The sequence below is a fragment of the Sphaerodactylus townsendi genome, linkage group LG06 (genome assembly GCF_021028975.2).
Source record: "Sphaerodactylus townsendi isolate TG3544 linkage group LG06, MPM_Stown_v2.3, whole genome shotgun sequence".
NCBI classification, from domain to species: Eukaryota; Metazoa; Chordata; class Lepidosauria; order Squamata; family Sphaerodactylidae; genus Sphaerodactylus; species Sphaerodactylus townsendi.
Window position 1 is genome coordinate 69669961 of NC_059430.1, and position 27373 is coordinate 69697333.

Consider the following 27373-nt stretch of genomic DNA (forward strand, 5'->3'; position numbering starts at 1 on the left):
CCACCAGGGAAAGCATTCTGCATGATCTTGCGCCCGGCAACTGCGGGAGGTATCCTGGATCAATGCCTGAGAGAGGAACAAGCTGAATTTCTCAGTGGAAGGTCCTGCGGTGAACAAATCTTCACCCTCCAAAACATCATAGAGCAATGCATTGAATATTGACACCCACTGGCAATCAACTTCATTGACTTCAAAGAAACTTTTGCCAACATTCACCAGATGTCTCTGGCAGATCCTGCATTTTGTATGGAATTTTACCAGCAGCCTTCATTACCATCTTCAAAGGGTTGTACCTATGATCCAGTTATTTGCATCAAGACCAGATAATGGCTGCATGAACTTCTTTAGGAAATCACCACTGGGGTCCAGACAAAACTGCATTCTGTCTCACTTCTTTTTCCTTGTTTGACCACATATTGCGGAGAACTGGAACATGCTCTGGTAATGGCATACACTAGCCTGGTGAACGCCTTAGTGACTTGGATTTTTTGCTGGTAGCGTTGCTCTGCTGAAAGATGAGTCAAAGCACGAAACCGATGACTGAAGAGCCTGGATAGAGAAGCCAGGCAAAATTAGCCTCAGGATAAGCACTGATAAATCAAAGATAATGTATGTTAACTTCCCACCCCAAACACAGGGAATCATCACTGGATCACAGCAGCTAGAGAAAGTGAAGAGGTTCATTTACTTGGGCAGTGTGATCTCCCAGAATGGAGATGCAGAAGCAGATGTCAGGTGCCGCATCAAGAAGGCTGCAGTTGTTTTTTTTTGGAGAATATAGACAAGATCAGATGCTCACCAACCATTGTCCCTAAAGACCGGATTCCTCCTATTCACCTCCATTTGAGATCCCAACAGCCATTTGTACTGTGGGACCTGGAAGGCATCAGCAAAGTGTCAGCAACAGGCTTGATGTTTTTTTTTTCCAGCAGGAAGTGCTCCTACGCTGAATCCTGAAGATCGATATTGCCAGCCCACATCACTAATGAAGAGGTGCTCTGAAGGAGCAGCAAGAGTGCAAACTCATATCATCATTGCACAGAAGAACTTCAACTGGCTGCAGCGTCAGCCGCTGTGGAGAACAGTCGGATCCCAAAGATGGTAATAGAGGTGTATGCCTCTTGATGCCAAATGACAGTCTGCGGATGTCCCCAAAACATCTGGAGAGGAGAACTTTTCGAGCAAGGAGCCGGGAGAGGCACTGGAGATATTGCATGGGGAAAGAGAGTTTGAAACACTGCGCCCAAGACCAGAAATGTAAGAGGCACTTGTTGCCTGATATGCTACTTAACATGGGAGGATCAAGCTAACTTGCCACTTGGTGTCTGTCAGCTAGCTAGCATGTAATACGCATTTGTATACAGCCACTCCTTGGAAGTTAGTTCTCCCTGCACCAAATTATCGTTTGTATTATCTGATCCAGCATCTATGACCAGAAACTTGAGTGGCATCTAATATACAGGTTCGAAAATGGCGGCTCAGGAAGGAAATGAAACTCCATTGTACTTGCAGCTGGAATGCTATATGGCATTCTATCAAAAGGAGTGAACAGCTGTGAGATGTTCAAAGCCTCTAACAATCTCCCACATGTACACTTTTCATTACAAAGTGTTCCTTGCATCATTAATCATGTGACACTAAACTATTTCCAAGACTATGCTGTACTGGGCTATTCTCAGTCATGTAGCATATTTTCAATCCATGAAGAGTCACTTGGCTGTCTCAGAGAAGTAATAATGTCCTTCAGCCTAACCTATCTCATAGGGCAGTTGCAGGAGCTTAAAGAATGCTCCTGAGAACCCAACTGGAAGAAGGGCAGGATATAAATGAAGCAACAAGAGTAAGAGAAATGGGCACATCTACAGCATAGAAGGCTGCTCTCTGGATCTTCCATTAATGCCACAAATAAGACTCTGAAGTCTTATGGAACCTTCAAGATTTTTATTCCAGCTTGTGACAGAATATTTTTAAGTGATAGGCTTCAAGCTAGCAGCACTCCAAGCCCTGCTAAGGTTTTTTATGCGTGGAACTGCACTGTAACTTGATTGCTTTCCTATATCCTCTGTGCACTTTTTCTTCATGTCACAAAAGAAGCCAATATTGCAACAACATCTATCCATGTGACTTGCTTTGGACTGGAGGTTGCAGCTAAATGTTCCTGTTTCATTTTCATGAATCCAGTGTCAACATATATACTTTTTTGTATACCGAATTCTCACACCTGATGATGTTGTCGGTACAGACCACAACCACCTGGGAATCCATGGAATTGGTTTCACTGCAAGAAAGATAAAATTTTCTAATAACTGCAACCATGTTTCATGTAGCAGATGTGATCCTTTCTACTAAAAGGCTACTATTTAATCGTGTGTGTTTGGTTTTGCATACAAGCTCCTAGGCTGTAGTAACTGTATGTTATATCTTGACACAGGAGAACTACTGGCAGTGGTATAAAACTCATTACGTTTTCACCATTGCACTTTTTATTGCAAGTCACACAGAAGACAAGGAATTGAGAAACAAACTAAGGAATTAATAATGATCCAGGTCTGACCTGTAATAGCTCCTCATCGATAAACAGTCAGGTGGAATAAGACTGAAGTCACAAAACAGCATTTAATTCACTGTAGTTCTTCATTACTGGCTAAATGATTTGTTTGGGAAGTATCCAAATGCCAATAAATCACACATTCCTCCCGGGAGGCCTTCACATAATAGCAATGCTGTGGCCAGCAAGTAGAAATTGAAAACCCACTTGGATGTTTTAAGCTGCTTGGCAGATAAAAGCAGCAAAAAAGAAAAAAGAAGACCTAGAGAGCTCCATGAGTGAAGAAACACCCGATGGGGCCTAGAGACTAACAATTTTTTTCTGCTGATAAAAAAGGGGGAGGGTCCTCACTGACCACCAAAATGGCTAAAACAATGCTGGGCATCCTCCACAAAACCTACATGGACAAAAGCTGCTCATGGATGAAGTATTAGGTGAGAGAAGAGGAAGGGTAAGAATTTGAGATTGAAAGGAAAACTGGCTGGATCCAACCCTATATAAGGGGGATTTAGTCTAAGCCATGGTGGGAAGACCTAAACAAAAACTCAGTTTTCCCTTATAATTTTGCTGAAGCTCATATAGAAACCAACCAACCAGCTTCCTTTGCTTGTCCTGCTTGTTATGCATGAAAATTAGCTCAAACGAGCAATGACACCAAAAGGATGCTAACAAGGCCAAAGGCTTTCCAAGTGACATTTGTCTTATAGAAATCAAAGTCAGGTGTATGCCCTGAGGCCACATGGTTTGCTGTAGTGGCTATTGAAAAGCCACGTGGAGACCCTGAACACATTGATTTCTCAACCCATGACTAATGAATGTATGTATATTTTGTACCATGTGTTTGGATTCAGCCCAGCAAGCACCCAGCAAATGCTTGAAAAACATAGCTTGAAACAATCTGCCACCAGGCAGAAGGCAATACATGAAAACAAAGATATTTCAACACTATGTATACAGGGTGCCATGCATGACATACACTCAGTAGGCTAGAGTTGCTGAGAGACATTGGCAAAGAGATATTTTACTTACAGAGTCCATTTTGCAGGAACGACAAGAAAGTTTTGAACTGAAATTAGTATTCGCGGGTGCCCCAATGATGTATTATATGTCGGTAGCTAGGAATAATAGGTTTGAAATCCAAAGAAGTCTTGAGGCGGAAGAAGAAAAAGAGAAGGTTGAGTTGCTCCCTACTGGCTGACTAATGAGGTAGGTCTGGGGTGCATCCTGGACAAGCATATCACAACTATATGTGTCCACAAAACTTGCCAGTATGCACCAGACTTTCATATGTGTAGGAACCTCTCTACCATCACGACATAGAGCAAACCCCTCCCTTTTCTTTGGAAGCTAAGAGCTAAACAGTATCTCTTCCCACAAGATGAAGAGGCTTTGTATCTTCGTCTGTGAGAGGAAGTGTCCATTTTAGAAAGAAAGGACCCTAACATAGAGGATACTCTGCTTACAGTCTCCCAAGATTTTGAGAAACATCTCAATATTGTAGGGTGGCACCAACTGCCCTTTCTCAAAATTCCAAAAGTGCCATTAGGATCAACTGGCTTTTGGACACCTCTTAGTCTTATAAGTGTGAAGCAATTGTAGCCAGCCACACACCTTCCTACCACTAGCACCTATGGGTCCTAGAAGGAAAACTGAGGTGGGAACTCATTAGTGAGTGGCAAGCTAGGAGGCATGGGAGGGCTGGAGACCAAGGTACCACTTCCTAGGGGTGCACAGCAAGAACAAGCGCTCCCACTTGCAACTCGCCTCATCCCTGAACTCTGGGGAGTTTTAGGTAGGGAATTACTGATTGGCCCGGCTAGTGAGTATTGGAGGTTGGGACTGGAGTCAACTGGCACTTTCGCAATCTCCAGAGTGGAAGTCCAGGAGCAGCCAGGCTCAGACTGAAGCAGCTTATGTTGAGCCTCTAGCTTTATACTGTTGGCTCCTGCCCCCCAAGCTCGGTCTGAATAATCAATTTTCAGCTAGAGACCAGCTTATCCAAGCAGATAGTAGACTTCCCCTTCTATCAGAAAAATAGACCAGTAGGAGGAATGTGGATGCAACTCAATAAAAGATTTCTCTGCCAAAATGCTAGCATGTGAGAGGAATATAGCTCCCAAGGCTGGGGGAGGGAGTCCTCAATAATTCCAGTATGCTTAAGAGAAACTAGTTCTGATGTTTCTCCGTTATGGCTGTCCCCTCCTTCCCCTGTTAGGATGATTGGCTGGGAATACTAATCACTGAAGGATGGCAAATAGTTATGAATGCTACATGCCGCACTAAAGATGCTGGAACTGCAGTGAGAGTGGCCGAACCTACTCAGCACTCCAGATGTTCCTGAACTACAATTCCCATCCCAGCCCCTGCCAGCATGTTGGTGGCCATGCTGGCAGGGGCTAATGAAACCAACAGTTCCATGAACATTGTTGAGTACCATAGGTTCACTTCCTACGGCTGTAGAAGAAACACTGAACATTGATAACCACCTGCACTTCTTACCAGTTAAAAACACAAAGTCCACTAATGAAAATATACAGAAAATGAAAAACGTCTTCCATTCAGCCTACTGGGAGAAAAAACATCCCTCTTGGGGCTCTGAGCACATCCTTCCTAGAGATCAGGAAACTACATACAGCAATTGTCATAACTGAAATTTGTGTCCTAAGACAGCAGATGGCAGCAATGTAGCCTGTTCAACGATATCTATTCATATAATTTACTTAAAGCAGAAATGAGAAATCATGGGATGATGATGGCATCCTTGTAAAATGAACAGTTTTGACAGAGCTGTACTTGAGATTTAAAAATACAGGGTTTATTAATGCTCTTGGCTTTCAACAGTGTTAAGAACTGGAAACAGGTTTGTGAAATTTTCAAGAATCACAGTACAATGATCAGGAACTTAAGTGTTTATTGTATATTTCTTTAAATCCACCCTAATTTCCTAAATTTGATCAAACGGGGATTGTGACTTCCCCTGGGAATTGCCACAAAGTTCCCTTTTATCATCCTACCTTTTCAGAAATATGTAAAACCAAAGTGAAATAATATGCAGCAACAGAAATGGCACCAGTATTTCAATGGTAGGGAAGGCAGCATGCTTTAGCTCGACCCCATCAGCTCAGCAGGGTTGGTACTCAGATGGGAGACCAACAAGGAAGGCTTTGCACAGAGAAGATTGGCAAATCACATTTGCTTATCATTTGACTTGAAAGTCCTTTTTGCTGGAGTCTCCATTAATCAATTGCAACTTGATGGCACATATGCAGATAATATTCCAATGCTGGCTCAATTCTCTTCTTGAAATCTGTTTTTTTCTTCTCTCTTACAAAGTTTCTATCTAGAAGAAGGAGTTCAATAGATCAAGCTAGATGAAAATAAATCCACATAAAGCAGATAAAATAATAGTTGGACTATCCTTTGAGCTGGAGAAGGTGGGGTTATAAGTATAAGGTGTCCAGCTTTAGAATTCATTTCACTACAATAACAACAGCACAGCAAGGGTGCCAGCTGAAGAGAGTGGTTAAGAACAGCTGCACTCTATTCTGGAGAACCGGGTTTGATTCCCCACTCTGCCACCTGAGCTGTGGAGGTTATCTGGTGAATCAGATTAGCTTGTGCACTCCAACACTTGCCAGCTGGATGATCTTGGGCTAGTCACAGCGCTCTCAGCCCCACCTACTTCACAGGGTGTTTGTTGTGAGGGGGGAAGGGAAAGGAGATTGTAAACTCCTTTGCGTCTCCTTACAGCAGAGAAAGGAGGGATTTAAATCCAAACTACTCCTCCTCCTTCTATGTTTACTGTGAAAATAAACATACCTTCATATAAACTATTCCTAGAGAAAGGTGAGATAATTCCTATTTATACTACACTTAACACCTTGGATATCAGTGAAGATTAAAATACTAAATATAAATTTAGAAAGTAGTGATTATGCCAACGACAATGTTATTTAAAAAACACTTTCTGTTCGTAAATTTTGTTAGGGTTTTTTAATGTCTTCAGATAAGGATGAAGATCTGAATGTAAATACATCTGTATCTTTACCTCCTAAAAAGATCCTGTGGAGAATGGTATTTTAGTACATGCACAGTTTTTCCTGCTTGAACTCCTGGTCATACACCCTCAATCCATCCTTTTATGCCTCTCCAGAGTCCAATCCTATAAGAACTTTGATAGTACTACTGCATATAGCTATCAACCGCCAGAAATCTTCCTTATACACTTAGTTGTGAAAAGAGTACAAACTGTATTAAGAGAACAAACCCAGTAATGTGTCACACAATTATATATAGGGTGAAACATCCCCAAAGCACAGAAATGTAATCAAAACACTAAAAATGGGTTATAAAAGGAAATCACACAATGGCAGAAAATATATATGAATCAGAGATAATTCAGAAGAATCATCAGAGGCTATTTATTGTGCACAACAAAACCCATCTCTCTCTGTGTGCCAGGAAAAAATTACTTGGGAGTCTTTTATCTGTTCAAACTAATGAACTTGATTTAGTATAGGAACTCAAATTTCTGGATAGGATAGAGTAAATATAGTCTCCTAATCTAGTCTAACTAACTAGGATGGAGGGAGATACAGGACCTGCATCCTGCTCTCATAGTTGCAAGGTGAAGTGTGTCTGACAGTAGAGTTGTGAAGAAGAAGAGTTGGATTTATATCCCCCCTTTCTCTCCTATAGGAGACTCAAAGGGGTTTACAAGCTCCTTTCCCTTCCCCCCTCACAACAAACACCCTGTGAGATAGGTGGGGCTGAGAGAGCTCAGAAGAACTGTGACTAGCCTAAGGTCACCCAGCTGGCGTGTGTTGGAGTGCACAGGCTAATCTGAATTCCCCAGATAAGCCTCCACAGCTCAGTTGGCAGAGCGGGGAAGTTTCCTGAGAAAAGCAATCTGCATACCAAAGGAATAGTGTCAGAGCAGTAGTGAATGAATGCCCAATGCCTTGACCCCTCTATCTTTTCGATTTTCTAGGCCCCTTCTGAAGTCTGAGGTTAAGAGACAGTACCCAGTACCAAGTCCTTCACTTCCAATAAAATTCATGTAAAAAAAGCAAGGAATAAGAACTCAGCCCATACTTGCTTAATCTATTTTAATCCAAGTGTGGACCTTTCACTGAAGAATGACTGAAAACTGTACTTCTTAATCTCTCAGGCTCCATCCATAAAAAAGCTCCTTATTTATTAAAACGAATAGCAGAAATATAAACATCAATCAACCACATAAGATTATGCCACAAAGATTATGAAACTGGATCCTTTGAGGGAATTATGGAATCAAGCACTTGTAAGCCATTCACAAGACTACATGGTGGCTTGGTAGGGTGGAGTATATTCCAGCTAAAGCATTTCCACCATGCATACTTAGCGCACCACATAAAGAAAATAAAATGATGCTTCTGCAACATAAGGTATTCATATACTGTGGCAGGGGAAGGTTGTAGGTTATAGGCAAAACTTAGGTGGCCAAAACATTTTATTTGGCTAATGAAAGTCATAGTTCTCCACTGCAGGCCCTTAACATTTCTGAACTCCAAAACACCCATCCAAAAATGTTAACAGTTCCTTTCACTGTTTAACTTCTTTCTCCCGTGAAAATTTCTGATCTGAGATTACAATGCTGAAAAATAAAGATGGCACTGCCGTGGGTTTCTGAAGAACACTTACCTTCTAAGAAATAAACAGCAGGAACTAAGCACAGATATGATTGCATCCTCCTGGATAACACCTCCCTGAAACTCTCAATGACCTTCTTCAAAAATCAGTCATGAATTCCCCTGGTGTGAACTGACAGGATGCAAAAAAATGTAGTGCAGAAGCAGCTTCAACTAACCTTAAAAAATGTTGTATCAGCAAGACTGCCTAATTTAAGAAAATGAAGCGCAGCAACTTTGGTATTAATAATTTAATGTATCTTACTAGATTCTGATATAAAAGAATCTGTTACCAGACCTAGCCACTGCACCTGTAATTGGTGTGAATTATCTCTCAGAATATTAACCCCAAATCTTCCCCTTTTCCAGCTGCTATCAAAATACCGTTCCTCAAGATACCAAAGGCCATAAAAAGGGAAGCTTCATAGTAATAACACACTAGCATACATAAATATTTAAGGATATAATAACCTTGGTTAGTGGCCTTCAAGCCATGATCCAGGAGCCTTAGCTGGGTCAGAAAGCCCCTCATGCTGGGTGGTGGTGAGCCAGTTTTTCCCTACTTTTGGGAAGAAGCTGCATGTATGACAGCAAACAGTGCCATGCCTCCTATTTCTATTCAAACACATGCCGAATACAGTGGTAATATGGTAATGAAAGATCATTCAGAAGTGGAGAGGATTCCTCATTAGCACAGGCAAATTCAGAGATACCCCTCAAAAAAAGCAATCCTTTGCCCTTTCTCTCTTCCCTGCATAGGAGGCTACAGATGCATTAAAATGTTAAATAATACTTGTTTAGTAGTTTCTTGAATGACATCAAAGCTATCCTTGTGTAGAGTTTTTAAGAATGACACTAAAATGCTATTCTAAGTACGAATGAGTTTGTCAGACCTATAATTCTGTAGGAAGCAAGCAGGTTAGATAAGGCATTTTGTGAACATGTTTTTTTCCCCTTTAAACGTACATGCAAGAAGCATTCCATAGATTCAAAAAATATAATCTTTCCTTCATATTTCTTTATTCACTTGGCGGATTGGAACTTTAACTTGCTCCTACATTTTAGAGCTATACCCATGTTACGAATAAGGTGCTTTGGCTGCTGAATATTAATAAATAGAAAATTAATAAATCTGCAAAACCAATACTTTCTTTCTCTGGTTTCCTAGTTATTACTTTATATGTCTACATACTCAGATGCAAGGGGCCCTGCATTCTTTGGCATGAGCACCTCAAACAGCTATGCCTGGTGGGCCTTTTGAAATGCAGACTCATTATTTCTGTCCAGCGCATCACTGAGGGCATTATCCCATTCTTGCCCTGCAGGGCCCCCAGAAAAAAAGATTCACGACCAATGATTTGACCAGAAGCACCTTCAAGATGTCCATGATAGTGCCAGGTATAAAACCTTCTAGCTATATAAAACCTTCTAGCTATAGTACCCAGAGAGGAGATTACAGCTGGTGTAGTCCATTCTGATTTGAGAGCCTCCTCAAATATAGCAGAGCAGGGGAAGATCATGACAGGCTTAGGAGGTTGCTTGACACCCTTCCTGTCAGGCTTCTTAGATGAAATAGGGGTGAGGAAAATCTCAGCCACTTTCAGTGCAGCTTCAGGAAGTGTTCCAGCTGAAAAAAGGTGAATGGAGGGTCCTGGTTATCAGCATCCTCACCAGACCATTCCCCCTCCTTCCCATCAAGCTCTCCCGACACTGCTGGACTCAAGGACTGCTTGCCTCCCCTGGTCTTTTCTCTCCATGGGTCCCTGTGCCTTCGGGTCTCCATTGATGAGGGATCCCCACCTCTGAAGATGAGGCTGCACACCTATGGAGCCTCCTAGGTGGATAGGATTCCTTCTCCAACAGAGAGCTTTTAGCCAAGGCATCAGTTAAATGCAGCGGGACAATGTAGGACTGACAATCTGCAGCTCCACTATCTGCTCTTCTGACAGGTGGGTGTGCTCACCCGCACTCCCTTCCCCCAGGGTGTCTGTGGGTTGAACAACTGCCTCCCAACAAGGCAGCCTGCTGCCAAAGCCAGACCCCATTGAGATTGCTGGGGCCAACCTCCTCCTGGGCCTTGCTAAAGGGCGGGAGAAAATGGCATGGTGGCCATGTTAGGTCCCCGAGTCTGCCAGAGGAGAGAACTAAAATGGCTGGCAAATCGATGAGCCTTCACCCCAATCAATCCACCGGGGGGTGGGGGGAACCTGAAAGAAGCGTCGAAGACAGTTCTCTGCTGGCAATTTTTTATTAGATCTTGGAAGCCTCTGCAGTGCCTGTTGATGTGGAGGCAGCTGCTGCTACGGCAACAGAGAGAATCAACATGGTCCCCTAAGGTGTGTGGTCCTAGGAGGAACTGGGGAATCCAGAAGTTCTGGATGGCTGGTCCTCACCAGTTCCTGCTGGTTTCCAGCTTTGTCACCTGGAGGGATGGCTCCCTCCCAGTGGGAAGGCATTCCAGATTTTTTGTTATCCTTCTTCTTTAGTGAAGAGGATATTTTTCTGAATGCTTTGTCCATCTTACTCTTCATTACACAACTAGGCCTCAAGAAGTTCCTGTCTGAATGAGCAGCTATCAAACTGGAGAAGTATGCCTCCTGTCAGCTAGGAGAGTGTGCAAAACACTGCATAGCCTACCTGAACAATTGGGGGCATAACCTAACTACCTGGATAACTGAAGTCCTGCAGCAGAACAATTGGGACTACTATCCTAACCTATGTCTGCTGTCAGAGACCTGAGACTAGGCATCATGTAATCTAGGTCTGACGTAATAGGGCACTTTATTTACAGGTACACCATTTCCCTGAACTTGTGTGACATCCTCTGGAATAGCAGAAATACTCCAATCAATGACAAAGGAGACTAATTCCATTGGCTTCCAGAAACTGCAACCCTGCTGGGAAAGATAAAAGGCTGATGAACTTCCTTCCAAATGTGATTGGCTACTGCTAGAGGATGCAAAATACCATGTTTTTTTGTAAAACACAAGAATAAAGCATTAAGCCAGCAGGACTTTGTAATGGACCATGTCTGAAGACATTAGGAAAATCATGAATATCTCCAAAGCCTTTCCCATTGCTTGGCTGGTGGAATTATTTTAGAAAATTCCCCATCTACATTGCTTTGAATATTTGTAAACAACTGTTAACACAGAAACTTAATTAGTCCAGCAATATGTAACCTGTCATTGTGTGAGCTAATCTCACAACAGGGATTCATTACCTGATCTTACTCAGATTCTGGTAAACCAGTCCAGATCATTTATGATTACAACATTAATCTCACCAGTTTGGAATGCTGACCTCAGAACTCAGGAATATAAGTCCATACCCAAGATTCCAGGTTGGCTGGAATCTACATGAGTCTACAGTGACAGAAATACTTAAATGCTCTTTGTAACTTGGATGATTCAGTGTGTTAATGCTGCTCAGTGTAATTTCAACTATATTTAAAGCTACTGCAGAAACATCTATGTTCACAATACTAAGAGCTCTTCTTACTCTAAGGAAGCATAAAGAATCCTTAAGGGAAACATGTGCTTGTACATTAGAAATGCTGTCACATTCTGAATATCCTACATGATGTACTTTTATCAAGTTTCCAGTTATACAAGCAAGTTGGATTTTTTCCCAACATACGTAATCTTGTTACAGCTCAATATATCCAAATTTTGATTTCATATTCTGGAACTATATTCTCTTCCTCGCCCCCTGCCTTAAATGATCTGCTTCAGCTCCAACAGTCATTACAGACAAAACTGAGCTATTTCAAAAGAGAAGGCACAATTTGCAATTCTTTCCACATGGCTGGCCCTTCCTCTCATTTTATGCAATTCTGAAAATTTAGTTAAAACACTCTTTAGGGGACTGAGAGGAAAATATGAAGCAAGACATCATACAAACCCTAGAGACAGTCCAGTTGTCTCACAGAAACTCAGTTGAGTCTGTCATTCAAATAGATTTGGGGGAGGAGAATCTCAACAGGTTTTAAAATTAGAAATGCTGTCACATTCTGAAGCAAAGGTCTTTAGAACATGGGCAAGATTTGAACCTACATGTGTCAGAAAACTGCTCTTCCTATACGAAGTGAGTAATAATAAAAACTGACAAAAAGCACATTAAAAAAGAAAAAAACATTCAAATGATATGCTATTGGGTTATTGAGGTCTTTGGCCCTCTACCTTCATAAAACAAAATAATGTCATTTGGATTATTAATTCTTTAATAAACTATTATTTGCAATTAAGTGTTGTATCTTTTTATCATAACTTTCCTGCTGGTTAGTCTTTCAAATTTACATACATTAGCAACCCAAACACAATCCACACAACCACCACAGGCTGAGTGGGGAACAGTTACAGATGTTTTCCAGTTTAGCATAACTAAAAGGGATTCCTAACAACGGCTATTAGGGATATTCTAGAAATACACTCGATCACCTTTGCATCTTATTCGGTCCTTTCTTATATTTCAGAATATTAATTCCAGAATGTTCTGGAATTAAACATTCGGCTTTTTAAAAGGAGGAGCTGATATGATGTATCAGACCTCCCCCATCGAGCTACTGAAGCTGACAACCGCTGTCCTTGTTTCCTCGGGGTGAGAAAATTCAACTTTCAGTAGGTCGTGTAAGGACAAGAAGAGACCAAGACAACGCAGCTGACGTGAAGTTCTCATGTACAATAATGGCTCCCGGAAGACCATAAACTACAATTCCCAACATGCACCGCGGCCAGCTACATTCTTTATGTCTGGAAATGGCGGAATCCTGATCTACGAAAGACCTCGCCCTAAGCAAAAACTACAACCTCCACGATTCATAGCATAGCAAACGATGGACGCTATTGGCTATTTCGAAGCCACACCCCTAAGCGTCACCCTTTCCGCATCTGGCTCAGCCGGTCTGTCTATAAAAACCACGTCGGCGACACCCTAGCGCCTTTCGTTCCTGGCGTCTGAGAAGAGAAAGATGTATCGATTCCGCTCACGGGCATCCACGGGGTTTTCTGCCGCTGCTAGAGCTTTACCTATCGCTTGCCTTCCTCAATCATATCCGCTGCCTCGGTCCGGGAAGCCGGCCTCACAAAGACGTTTCTATAGTAAAAAGCGCTCCTGCTCTTCCATCGGCTGATTGACGCTGCCGCTCCAGAAGCTAAGAGAAAAAAGAATCTAGGCCGGAGACCGAGATCCCGGTGCGGGAGCGCCAGGAGAAGCCGCGCGGAGTCGTTGTTGGCACAGGCCGCAGCTATGCCCAAGTCGAGGCGCCGAGGAGGGGGGAACCCGCGCGGATCATCAGGTGAGAGCCCATGCGCGTGCTCTGTCGGCGCGAGGCGTTCTGGGAATTATAGTTTTCACGCCCAATGGTGGTCGGAATAGATTGCGGGCACCACAGTGCAATGCGAGAGTCATGGGAATGGGTGATGGCGCTAGGTGGGGTCGGAGCTGGGGTATTGAGGCGTCTGCCGAAAAAGCAGAGTATGGGCTCCGCCGGCCAAGTTTCATTACGTCACTTCCGCATTAGGGTGTGGAGCCTCTGGTCCTAGTTTAGCTAGCTGCCGGATTCGAACAAATCTGGGCATGGGTGGTGTAGCGTAGAGGTCTGAGCGACACCCAACTGTGAATGTGAATTTTCCTCACGATCTCAGAAACATAATCTCTCCTTTCGCACTGGTACTGTAGAGATAACCACTCTTAACATAATGGGATTGTAATGATGTTGACAAGATAATTTATATTTTTTTACATTTGTTCTCCACTCTTTACCACAATCTCAAGGCAGGTTAAAATTAAAAATCATATAACAATAAAATAACTGTAAGAACCTGACAACAGTTAAAATCATGATAATAAACCTCAAAACCCAAACACCATTTAACATTTCCCTCATACACCCAGAAAAAGTAATGCATATAAAGCAGTTGTAAGCTGTCATAGCGCTCTGCAGATGTGAAGGGGTTGTTACTGCAGCTGCAAGATGCAGTTTTGGAGTGACAGTTTGTACAGTTTCCAGTAGGTGATGAAGGCTGAAAACTATTAAATGGGTTGAAGTAAACAAAATAATTTCTGTATGGAAGACTGGAGTTACCGACTTGAGTTAGACCACTGTCTTACCTACAAAACAGAAGACCCATCTTTACATTTGAGGTGGAAATATACAGGCTACATACTTATGAAGTATTGCTGGTAAGTGCAACCACTGTTTAATGCCTGTGCTAACCATTGCTCTACACCTTCTGTTGATATAATCTTAAACCATCTGTGCTCTTTAAAGTTGGAGAAAGCTGTCAGCTGAAGGCCCATAGTTACTTAAGTTGTCTATGGGGCAAATGTTCTACTTGGCATTGTAAAATTGTTGACAGATGCTGTCAAATAGATAAAAGTAGCAATGTGTCATCTATTATGAAGAACAGTGACAGCTAGAGGCCTGAACAGTCAAATACATTATTAGACACTTGAATATTTCTGTTGGCATTAATACCTGGCTGTTGCTATGATTAGACAGATCAGCAAATATATACAGTCAAACCAATACTGAAAGATATGAGGCCAGCCAAGCCTAAAAAACAAGGACTGTATATATAGGGAGACAAGGCCCATGTATGTATTGCATGTCAGTCCAAGCGTAATTTCAACAGATACTTCATAAACCGTTCATAAAGATTATTCATAAAGATATATTGTGGTTATTTAACTGGATAGAAAGGTAATAAACACACATATAATGAGAGCATGTCATAAACATTGTCCATGAGGCACGAAACCTGCAATAGTCATATTGCGTTCCAGTCAGTAGAAAGAGTCAGTATCTCCAAAATTCAATGAATCAAAAATATTAAGATGAGTTGTGGTAGTTGACAGCAACAGCTCCAGCAAGCGATGAAGAAACTACGGCGACAGCAGCCACATTCGCAGAACGCGTTGCGCGCTAGTCCATGTTTTCAACAGAAATTTCTTCAGTGCTGCCTTGTAGTAATTCTATTAGAAATAGAGATTAAATTCTCTTATTTGTGTGTTTAGCTAAGTAAAGTTACAAAGTAATGTATAACTGTAACCGTTGGAAGTCTGCTGAGGCAGTTATACATTACTTTGTAACTAGATGATTCACTGAACGTAGAAGCTGTATGCTGCTTTACTTACAGTCCTTGTTTTTTAGGCTTGGCTGGCCTCATATCTTTCAGTGTTGCTATGATTAGTACAGGTCTGTATGACACAGTGATAGGGCATTTCAGTAAGGCAGGAGCGTTCCATAATGGAACTGACAGCTAATTTCAGACACCTTTTCTAAGACAGAATGTATTTTCCCTTTTCTTGTTACCTGACATTGATGATGTATTTTTCCAACCTTGGCAAAACAAACATTTATTCTTAAACATCTATACCTTGTGGAAGGTTTAACACTGCTTTTAAAGCCAGCATGGCATAGTGGTTAAGAGTGGCAGACTTTAATCTGGTGAAATGGGTTTGTTTCCCTGCTCCTATACATCATACCTGCTTGGTGACCTTGGAGTAGTCACAGTTCTTCAGAACTCTCTCAATCCCACTTGCCTCACAACATGTCTGTTGTGGGGAGAGAAAGGGTACATTCAAATCCTAAAATGTACAAATGTGATGCATATAGGATAGCAGCTTCTTATAGTAGACCTGTGACATCAGAAATGAGATGCCTTTTTCTCAGTTGCGCTCAGGCTGTATGCTGACCATGTTTTGATGTTCATAACCTCTGGGTTTTTAAAAAAAATTACCCTGGCAAAGTTATTTGGCCACAGACTCAGCAGGAACACACAATGAAGGGTGACCAATCTGGTGGCTTCCACTTCTTAATGATACTGCATTCATCCTCTCAGTGGCTTGCTTCTGATTCTTCACAACACATTCTGGGATATAATACTGGAAGATTACAGTAATTCCTTATTAACAGTACGGTTTGAAAGCTGGTCTGCTGCTAAATCAAGCCAGAGTGCCTTTCTGTGTCTTGATGAAATTAAAGGAAGCTGCCAACATTAAATTGTGCCTGCGGCAATGTTTTAGTATTTTGATGTCAAAATGGATTAATACAGCACTGTTTGAGGCACCATGTTAGACAACTGGCAATATTACAGAGCATTTCATATCTGTTGTTTAAATTTCCCTCCCCTTAGGTGCCCAGCACAGAAACATGCAGCCTTTTAGTGATGAAGATGCATCTATTGAAACTATGAGCCACTGCAGTGGCATCAGCGATCCGGCTAGCTTCACTGAGGATGGTATGTTGTGCCTTCTTACAAAACCATAGACAGTGGTTCTCAACCTGGGGGTCGAACGACCCTTTCACAGGGGTTGCCTAAGACCATCAGAAAACGGTCTTTTTATATTTTATATATACCAATTTTATGGTTGGAGGTCACCACAACGTGAGGCACTATATTAAAGGGTCGTGGCATTAGGAAGGTTGAGAACCACTGCCATAGAAGAAACAAAGCTAAGAACTTTCCCCTTTGGAAATGACTTGTGTTTAATAGAATCCATCATTAATGATAAAACACCATACAGCATTACAGTAGTATAATTTGCAAAAATGTATATAGCACATTATACCATAGTGCATCAGTTGTCACTGCCTGATACTTCTAGATATCTTTTTCTTCATCTTTGTGACTATATAAGGCTGGAGACCATGGAAAGCAAAAATGGATGAGAAAAATGCCTGCAATGCTCTACTTGACTCTAGGTTCAGAAATGCATGGTGAAGTGCAAATAGCTTATTGTGACTATCTAAAGGTAATCAGTTGCTTGTGCAAACACTAGGTCATCACTGACTAATGGGATGACAAGGCATTACACCGTTTACTAGGTGAACTATGTTTACAGGGTACTTTTCCCAGTCATGTACGCTTTACCCTCAGGAAGTATGCATCTTGGGTACTGATTTTATCAACCTTGATTGGATGGAGGGTGAGTCAACCTTGAGCTGGTTACCTGAACTCAACTTCCATCAGGATTGAACTCAGGTTGTGAGCAGACCTTGGACTGTGCTACTGCAGGCTACCACTCTGCCCTAAGGAAGGCTTTTTTGTAGCTATCTAGCAGCACTATATTGATCTGCCTATGCTTTAGATTTCTTTAACTAGTATGAATTGCTAGAAAAGCAAAAGGGATGAAATCCATTTCCTGTGAACCCAACAAAAAGGAATAAAGAGATATGGGTGGGATGGGGATATGAATAGCAGAAAATTAACTGAAGAGAGAAGACAGACATGTGCTGCGGACAGGAAGTATGCATCTTGGATGTGAGGAGACTTGTAGGGGAAAGACAGGAGGCTAACCAAGATGGTATTTCATAGAAAAGAGCATTTTGTTCTGGGGAGAAGAAAGATCATAATTAATAGATGGATCTGTAGAGAGACCTGTAGCCATAGAAACGGGTAGGTAAGAAAAGGGAAGAGTTGCTTGAGAATCAGTAAATAATAAGACTGGATAATAGGAAGTAGACCTGGAGCAGAAAGGGGTGCAGCTAAGAGATGAGACTGCACAGAAGAGTTTGCCATCAACCAAAGACAAGAAAAAGGTGTTTAACAGACCTGAGGTTTTTTTAAAAAAAAATGAATTAGGACAAAAATTTCTTTCTACCTTCAACATAAGGAGGTGGCTACCTTCTTGTATGAAATTAAAATACAAGAGGCCTTCAGGGTGACTTTGGCCATGCACCCTGATCTAGAAATGGGTGATGAACAGCGAGGTATTATTCTCCCTCCAACTCCCCCCTCCCCCAGACAATTAGTTCATAGTTGAAGTAAGCCAACGTTCAGCACATCGATCTGTCATCAAGGAGCATATCCTTCTCTGATGTGTTGAGGGGTTTTAAAAAATGGCATGAATAGGTAGGAAGTAGCTGTTGGTGTTAACTAGTGCAGCAGTCTAGTGTTATAGTTTGTTCAAGAATCACCCTAAGGTTTCAGCAATGAATGACTAAATCATTCAGTGAGAAATTTCAAAAGACTGAGAAAACAAATGTGCCTGTGGTGGCATCATTCCTGCTTCTGTAGGTCCTGTGACAGATTTCTGGTAGTAACCATTTCAATGCCAGAATTTTCTTTCACGTTATAGTGCCTGAAATTGATGAAGAAGCAACACAAGAAGAACTTGAGTACAAACTGAAGGGGCTCATTGATCTTACACAGGAGAAGAGGTATGAGAAATTCAGTGTTTAATACTAGGCTTCTGCTTTCCCTTGGGTCATGAGAAGTGGATCATTTTTATTGACATTTTCTCATTTGCCTCTTCTGTATCCTCTAGTGCAAAGACTAGGCAGTCAGCTCTGGAAAGCCTTAAAAATGCCTTGACATCTAAAATACTGTATGAGTTCATCTTGGAAAGGAGAATGACACTAACAGATAGCATTGAACGCTGCATAAAGAAAGGTAACGTGCCCAGAAGCTTTTGATCAAGTAGCAACATCCTCAAGATGGGGGTTAATTACTTTCAGGCTTAATTCTATAGTAATCCTTTGTATAGGCAAGAGTGATGAGCAGCGTGCAGCAGCCGGACTGGCTTGTCTACTTTGTGTGCAGCTGGGCTCAGGGATTGAAAGTGAAGAGATCTTTAAGACTCTTGCGCCAGTACTGAAGAAAATCCTTTCTGATGGAGCAGCAAGTGTACAAGCAAGGCAAGCTGTAAGTGGAAAATGGCTGTCAGAAACTATGCACAGATTTAAATAGCTGTTGACTTGGTTTTTAAACTCACATGTTTGAGGTTGGAGTTAAAATTTTCCACTGGTGAAATATGGGGTTGGGTTACTTTGAGCTAAGAAAGGTGCCCAAGAGGCAAAGCAACCAATGAGAGCCGTGCTCTAAATCAACCAACAGGGTCTATATGGATGAGTTAGAAGCTGACAGGGAGAAAGTGAAGTTGCCCTCCACAGTTTATAAATGTCCCTTTTTACTGTTCAATAGTTTCCTTAAAAGGTTGTGGCCAACAGTACATAAGTGAGCTGTTAAATAAAATAATTTATGTGAAGCAAAATACATCACATGTGTCTAAGAATGAGAGTCCATTAAAGATTAGATGACTAAGCAGACGTTAAATAGGACAGCGGAGTATGGGTTCAAAATGTCAAGTGAATGCTTAACTATAAAACCTCAGTAAAATTCTTCTTTCTTTCTTTTTAGTGTGCTACCTGTTTAGGATTATGTTGCTTTATTGCTGCTGATGACATTACAGTAAGGAAACTTTTAAGAGTTAGATTTTGTTATTTTACAGAAAACTGCAGCATCCAATTCAATAACTTTCTTGGTCTATTCTTTAAAATTAGGAATTGTATTCAACTATGGAATGCCTGGAAAATATTTTCACCAAATCCTACCCAAAAGAAAGAAATTCAAATGGAATTTCCAGCACCCAGAACACAGTTCTTCATATCAGTGCCCTGTTGGCATGGACCCTTCTGTTGACCATCTGCCCAATGAATGAAGTAAAGAAAAAGCTTGAAATGTGTGTATTGCGTTCTCTTGGAATCCATCCTGGGAGTGGTGTTTTGGGCAGAGCAGCTCTAACTACAGTTACACATGTCTAAGTTCATGGACCCAGAAGTGTGTGACCCTACTTCATTGTGTGTCTTATTTGTGTGTGTGAGTAATGAGTATGAGTAATAGGCTCCTTTTCTTTCCCCTAGGCATTTGCATAAATGCCCTCTTCTGTTGTCCTGTGATGATGTAAACATGAGGATTGCTGCTGGGGAAACACTTGCCCTTCTCTTTGAACTAGCAAGAGAAACAGATGGGGTAGGTTTAAAAGAACTGTACCAAAGTCAGATTAATTGGCAGGGCTTGTATTTGCAGTGTGTTAATATACTTTGAAGCACTTGTTGCCTTCTGATGAAAAAATCAACATATTACTCAACAGAGTTTTTCAATAGGTATATTGTTTAACAGAATTCTTCTAGCTCTAAATGGTTCCCACCTCCCTAGATCTTTTTAGACCTGCGTTTAAAAGCATAATTTATTGTTTTTCATAAAGCATAACAGCATAAAAGAACAGGAAATAGAATAATAGTTTACAAACACATAGAAGATGGATCTATATGAATAATCAGCAATACTGAAGGAATTCAAGAAGCAATTCAAAATATTTTTGATATAGAAGAGTTTCTTAGGCCTTCTGTCTGCAAACTCAGGATTGTAACTTTTCATTAAGTGGTATTTCACCAGTCATAAAGAAAGGTGGCCTTTTTTGAGCCTGCTTGAAGCGAATATATTTTTCACTGTTTCTTGACTGAAGAAACTACTCTTAAGTTAGCTGTGTGTCAGCCTTGGGTGGTAGATGAGAAACTAGAGGAAGAGCGACTAACTTTATATATGTTAGCATATCCAGTGCATTGCACAGTATCTGAAGCATGGTTTGGATCCATGGAGGATTTTTCCAGGATGGAAGGAGATAACTTGCCTGTGCTACTGACCTCCAACTTTCCCCTCATGATGATCTGTGTCCATCACCTGTGTCCATGATGATCTGTGTCCAAAACCTTCCATTGAGGGAAATAATCTGTGTGATTCAGTAAAACTACTATTACAATCTATCAACTGTAGGCACTTGAGCTGTAGAAATTTAATATGGAGGTGAATGAATATTCAGGCCTTAAGTCACTTATGCAGTGTTCTGATTGAAGTTAATGATCTCTGATCTTGGCATCCGCTGTATTTTTAAAAAATATTTTAGGGTTTTTACTTTGTCAGTTGCCAGGGGGTGCAGTTTTTAGGCTAGTGGCACCAAAATTTCAGGATATCATCAGGTGACGCTCCTGATGATACCAGCCAAGGTTGGTAAAGTTTGGTTCAAGGGGTCCAAAGTTATGGACCCCCAAAGAGGGTTCTCCATCACCCATTGTTTCCAATGGGAGCTAATAGTAAATGGGGCTACATTTTGAGGGTCCATAACTTTGGACCCCGCTTGAACCAAACTTCCACTAAGAACCTGGGTGTGTGGGTAATCATCATCAGAGAGTCTTCCTAAAGATACTCATGCTGGAAAGTGTTGGTTTTCACTGCTAACATAAACATTCCTCCCCTGACCAAAAATCCAGTTTTGAAGAATTTTAACTCTTGTGTTTTAGCTTGGTTGCTGGTTGAGCTAAGGTTTTTGTACTTTTAAAGTTATTGTTGACTCCCTTTCCCACTTACAGAGTTAGTTTACTGTTTTTCTTTGAAATAAATATTCAAAAACATTTAACCGACTGATGCCTCAATTAATGTAATTTTATTGGTATCTATTTTTATTTTTGAAATTTACCAGTAGCTGCTGCATTTCCTACCCTCGACTTATACGCGAGTCAATAAGTTTTCCCAGTTTTTTATGGTAAAATTAGGTGCCTTGACTTATATGCGAGTCGGATTATACAATTAGCACGAGTAATTATGGGTACTATTCTATTCATTACCCTTGGTTTCTTTTGATTAAAAACCCACAATTTAATTTTCTTGTCCCATTCTTCACACTGCTTCTTAATCTATAGTGGTAAAGTATGGAATAAATAAAATAATTTTGGCATTATACACATTTTTATGCCATAATTCTCCTAGAAATAAATAGATTCTTCACTTGCCATTCATTTAGCTGCTTCATTATTTTCTTCCATATTGCTTCATAGTTATATTTTAACATCTTCTCCTTTTCATTTGCAATTGTTATACCTAAATATTTAATCTTCTTCATCTGCAAAGCATCCTTGGCCTATTTCAATTAAAAAACAGCTGCACGGCAACTTTGGTTTAAAATGGAACCTCCTAGAAAGTGATTTCAAGAGGTAGTGTCCTATTTCAAGGAAAGGTTCAACGGAGGTGTTCAGTCTGACTTGTAAAAGCCAAAGGTTTAAGTGTAGTCAGTTCTGATCTCTGTTTACTGAATAAAGACTGACATCAGAATTATTTTTATGTATCTGCAGCTTTACTTAAATTGTTACTGTTGATATTCTGTACATGAGTATTGAGCCACCTGTGCAGCTATAGTACAGTCCCTTTTCGCTGTTTGGAATTTAAAGATACAGGCTATCGTTTTACAGATTAAATTATTTCACATTGACCCAGTATATAGATATTGATGTAACAGGGTTATGGTTTACATTTGTGTGCCTTTAAGCTGTTTCTATAACCTTTTATTTTGTTGGTATATACTAAATATATACCAACAGTGGCGTAGGAGGTTAAGAGCTTGTGTATCTAATCTGGAGGAACCAGGTTTGATTCCTAGCTCTGCTGCGCCCTGAAGTTGTGGGAGGCTTCTGTCATCTGGGGAATTTCAGATTAGACACCTGTACACCTCCCAAGTATATTGCACACGCCTACAGCTGGGTGACCCGTTGTTAGTCCAGAAGGAACCTGCGGCTCTCCAGATGTTCAGGAACTACAATTCCCATCAGCCTTTGTCAGCATGGCCAATTGGCCATGCTGGTAGGGGCTGATGGGAATTGTAGTTCCTGAACATCTGGAGAGCCGCAGGTTCCCTACCCCTGGGCTAGTCACAGCTTCTTGGAGCTCTCTCAGCCCCACCTACCTCACCGGATGTTTGTTGTGAGGGGGGAAGGGCAAGGAGATTGTAAGCCCCTTTGAGTCTCCTGCAGGAGAGAAAGGGGGATATAAATCCAAACTCTTCTAAATAATAGCATAATGTACTGTAGTATAATGGGTTTAAAAATGAAATCTGAGCTAGGCTGAGTAATGAACCAGTTCAAGAATTGTGGCTTTCTGAAACTTGTGCTCACCTTCAGATAGCTGTTGCTTCCTTTTTCTTGGGCTAGGATTTCTTTTATGAAGATATGGAACCTCTAACACAGAAATTAAAAGCTCTGGCTACAGATGGGAATAAGCACCGTGCTAAGGTAGACAAACGAAAACAGCGCTCTGTCTTCAGAGATGTCTTGCGAGCTGTAGAGGTAAATACCAATGGAGTGTGTATTGGGTAAATCAGACTTCACATTTCAAAATGCTGATGCAATTTGGAAAGCTGATTTCTAATATAAGGGGTGCTGCTCATTTGCATGTGGAACTGTCCTGTATGCCAAATATACTTTCCCTATGTTATTAGTAGTATCTGTTGTGTGAAAATAGGATGTTGCACATTTGATCAGTTTTACTGTGGGAAGGAGTTCAGGATTGGCTTTGTTCTGCAAACAACAGAGTGCCATGCGAAGGCAAATGATCTAAGAATGCAAGGCAAATCAGGTCATTATGTGGAGTTTAATATTTAACTTCAAACATGGAAAGAGCCATGGGCTGTATGTAATGAGATCTGCTTGGACAGTGGGACTCGCTTCCCCCATTCAACAGTCTGTGGGAACCCTTTTTTTGTTTTGTTACTGAGGGCTTCTCAGACCCTGGCGGCAGGGTGAGAGTGCCTAGTGAGAGAAGGGGATCTCTGAAAATGTCAGCCTCTTCACCGATGGAAATGCCCTTCTGGCTTTGGAACAGTTAGATACAAGTAATAGAAACTTCAGTACACTATTGTCTGGTTGCCTTTTCCCCCAGGCATAATCTTTTTAATCTGACTTTAAAAATAAGAAATCTTTCAGATTTGGAATTGCATTTTTTAAATGGAAAGTATTTTAATGTGCTTTTCCAAATGAAGTGGCTACTTGAGAATCTAGTCCTTGGTTTTAGCTCTGCTGTATTGGGACCAGTATATGTAAGGCAATTAATAAAAACAGGTTGGATCCTACTACACCAGTTTTACATAGACTTTATTGGTCATTACTGTGCTTTTTGGGCATGATCCAACGTTCTAACTTAGTCCTATAAGCCAATAATGTTAAAAGTCCAAAGTGCCTAGAAAAGCACCCTATCCATATGATGTTTGTGCACGTTGTGACTCAAGGTCTGTCAACAAGGTTTATTTCAAAATATCACTAGCTTGGAAGCCTCTAGAAAAAGGACTTTCTCAGTAGTAGCCCTAGTTTTGTGGAATGCCCTCACTCAGGAGCCTTGAGAGTAGCTCTGTCATTTACATTCTTTCAAAGGCAAATGAAGATGTTTTAGTCTCAGGAGGTGAGGCTTTGGTTTGGGTAATTTAGCAGATCTGGAGTATTGTTACCCTACTTGTTTTTTGCATGGGTTTTTACTTTCATATTCTATGAACTAACTTGAAAGTCAGTGCAGGAAGGTGGTGTGCAATATGGTAAATAGTGGTTTTAGCGTCCAGTAGTAACCTTACTAAATGTGCATAAGACTTCTGCCCAGCCAGATCTGTGACATAATAGTGTTTTTGGGACAGATTGGTCCAACTTGATAGTTTGGATCCAATGACCTGTAAATGGAGTGCTATTCACAGGCAGTTACTCTTCACCCGCCTGCCATGTTGCATGGTGGGTTGTGGTGGGGAAAAGGTACTAGCAGAAGTAATTTTCTTGATCCTTTCATGTGGCACTTAGTGTAGCCTCTCTATTGCTCTTAAGCAATCATTCTTATGTAGCTGTTTTCTGAAATCACATTTTATTGCCATTTGATTATATTTGCAGGAGCATGACTTCCCTACAGAAACTGTCAAATTTGGACCTGAGCGTATGTACATTGACTGCTGGGTTAAAAAACAAACCTATGATACTTTCAAGGAAATCCTAGGATCGGGAATGCAATATCACTTGCAGGTAAACAGCTAGATTTTTAAAAATTGTATTGTCTTCCCATTGTGTCTGTTTCATAACTCGGAATGGGTTGGAGATTCTGCTAGAGAGTTCTGTACAGTTTTAGTAATAAGTTTAACTTTAAGAAATTTCATACTGAAATGTAAATTCATTCTGTGTCCTTTGCCCTTCCTTTCTGTGAATGGTTAGAGTCCGCTTTGATCTACATTAAAACCATGGGCTACAATAAGAGTTGGAAATTATTTCTTCCCCTCTTTCTGTCTTAGCATGAAAATCCTGGACTTACCTAGTGAAGCAAAGTGGGGGATTAGGCTTACTAGCTGATGCTAAATACAATTGTTGTAGTATTTGGACTGCTAATGATTTAATATTTTATATAGTCCAACGAGCTTCTTCGGAATGTCTTTGAACTTGGGCCTCCACTGGTGCTTGATGAGACAACTCTTAAAACCATGAAGATACCCCGTTTTGAAAGGGTAAGCTGGGTTGTTTTTTGACAGACTTCCTTTCTCCCTTGTAATTTGCCACATTTCTGGGATACATAGTTCCTAGCTGTGGCACAAGCAAGTTAGCAATATTCCCTACACTGCTCAGCGTAAAGTAAAGCATGTGAATTGAATGTTTCTTCTTCTTCTCTTCCTCACCTTCATAATAGGCAAGAAACCAGCAGCAGTGCAAGTAGTGTGATATTTGGGGTGGGGGGGAGGAGAAGGACCATTATCACTTCTAAACTTGCAAGGTTTTTCAGACAAAGGTATCCAAGAATTAAGAGTCTAAGGAAACATCCTTGTGATATTTTCTACTAATTCCTTAATGCCAAGTTTATAAATACACTGAAGGCTATCATCAGAGGTCCTGCTGCATGTACTTACTTTCCCTTTTGGAAGTGTTATGGGTGGCCAGAAGAGGGCAAGGTCTTTTCAGTGATGACACACTGAAAGGCCCCACTCAGCTGGCATCAACATCATCCAACTTTAGATGCTAGGTGAAGATACCTTTTTCATGTAGGTGGTCAGATCTTTTCTTTTGTCTGTGGGATGGTTTTTGTATTTGTATAGTATCCCTTTTTGTTTATGTTATATTGTAAATTACCCTGAACCACTCAGTGTGATTTCATGGAAAAGAAAAATACTGTCAGTCTTTGGGGTGTGATTGAAGGGTGTCAAATAAAATGCTATCTAGGTGCATTGGCTTGTATAATTGGTGTTTCTCTCTTCCCTTTATAGCACCTGTACAATTCTGCAGCATTCAAAGCAAGGACCAAGGCCAGAAGCAAATGCCGTGATAAAAGAGCAGATGTTGGTGAAGTGTTCTAGACATTTCAAGACCTCGGACTTGATTTCTGTTAAATTTACTTCCTTTAAGTGTAATTATTGCTTTGTTCAAAATGAAATGGAGGCTTTTAATACTGTTGTAGGTATCTTGTGCATGCAGATTAAATTGCTGTGATGTAGGTTATTGAATAGATAGATGTGTTCTGTGAGTTGAACAAAGTGCAGGGAGAGAAATATAAAAATCTGGGAGGGAAGCTTCAGGGTGGGCAAGAGTGGCTCATAAATTTGGCATTCTTGCAGTGCATCAGTCACATAGCACTTGGGACTGTTTTGATTCAGTTCGTCATTTTTAGCACTAATGAAATAGGTGAAAACTGTTCTGCAAAGTAAATGTGTCTCTAGACCAAGCTGCTATTTAGATAGGTAACTAAACATTTTAAATCATACAGTGACTTTATACCTTGCAGGGCTCCTAAATCCCTGTTTAAGGGCCCTTAAAATGAAGTGACACAAAAATATTTGAAGGTCAATATTATGTTAAATCTTGGAAAATAAAGTCTTTCTCTGAAAACTGCTTTTGTTCAAAACTTTGAATGATTTAATGCAAAGAAGACATTTCTGATACAAATAGCTGTGAAGGAATTTACACTTTAAGACCTAGCAGAACCTTTGAGATTTAAATATACAAAATACGTTAGTCTGTGAGTGGGGAATTGGAGGAGAGGTGTACTGTGTCCCCTGAAACCTGGAATTGGTTCTGCCTCAAGGCAGAGTGACTAAAAATTCATTGCATTATCATTCTGTAATCCAGTTGCCTAGCTGGCCTACACTATGCTGTTCAATTTCTACAATTCCGCTTATTGAAAGACAAACTGAAGCCAGCCTGGATTGAAGTTATTCTTTCTCAATTTATACTTCGGTATTTAAAGTACATCCAGTTTTTTACATTGGATAGGTGTCTATGGTTTTTTAAAATAAAAATGAGTATGTAAAAACACATTAAAAGTTGGATAAATTTCATAACCGAAACATTAGCTGCATATGTACACACAGCCCTATCTCTTCCTCCTCCAAAAGTTTGGTGTGTTAAGTGCCAGGGCCTCCAAAAGTTGGGTAAAACATTGTTCACTTGTTATAGATATGAGTCAGCCATTCCAATATTGGGAAATTTCACTGTTTCACCCCTCGAAAAACTTTCCCTGAAAATTTACATTATTTCAAACGTCACTTGGAGCAAGGGGTACTGAGGAAAACCTTGCTGTAAGGTCTGAAACTAAAA

At 40.8% G+C, this 27373-nt stretch overlaps 1 protein-coding gene across 1 annotated transcript; it reads left to right on the plus strand.

The window, feature by feature from the left end:
- The first annotated feature begins 13083 nt into the window (after positions 1 to 13083).
- Positions 13084 to 26668, plus strand: IFRD1 (interferon related developmental regulator 1). The gene is made up of 12 exons (XM_048500480.1): positions 13084 to 13513; positions 16356 to 16460; positions 18301 to 18382; positions 18490 to 18614; positions 18709 to 18866; positions 19362 to 19412; positions 19505 to 19683; positions 19865 to 19973; positions 22982 to 23116; positions 24695 to 24823; positions 25201 to 25296; positions 26047 to 26668. The coding sequence occupies exons 1-12, from the start codon at positions 13465 to 13467 to the stop codon at positions 26134 to 26136; spliced, it is 1308 nt and encodes a 435-aa protein (XP_048356437.1). The 5' UTR covers positions 13084 to 13464; the 3' UTR covers positions 26137 to 26668.
- Positions 26669 to 27373: the final 705 nt, after the last annotated feature.

Bases quoted from the DNA above. Each gene is read 5' to 3' on its own strand.
- IFRD1 (XM_048500480.1), top strand. From the start codon at position 13,465: ATGCCCAAGTCGAGGCGCCGAGGAGGGGGGAACCCGCGCGGATCATCA. The intron at 18,867-19,361 runs GTAAGTGGAAAA...CTTTCTTTTTAG, and splicing joins GTGTACAAGCAAGGCAAGCT to TGTGCTACCTGTTTAGGATT. The intron at 19,974-22,981 runs GTAGGTTTAAAA...TTCTTGGGCTAG, and splicing joins TAGCAAGAGAAACAGATGGG to GATTTCTTTTATGAAGATAT.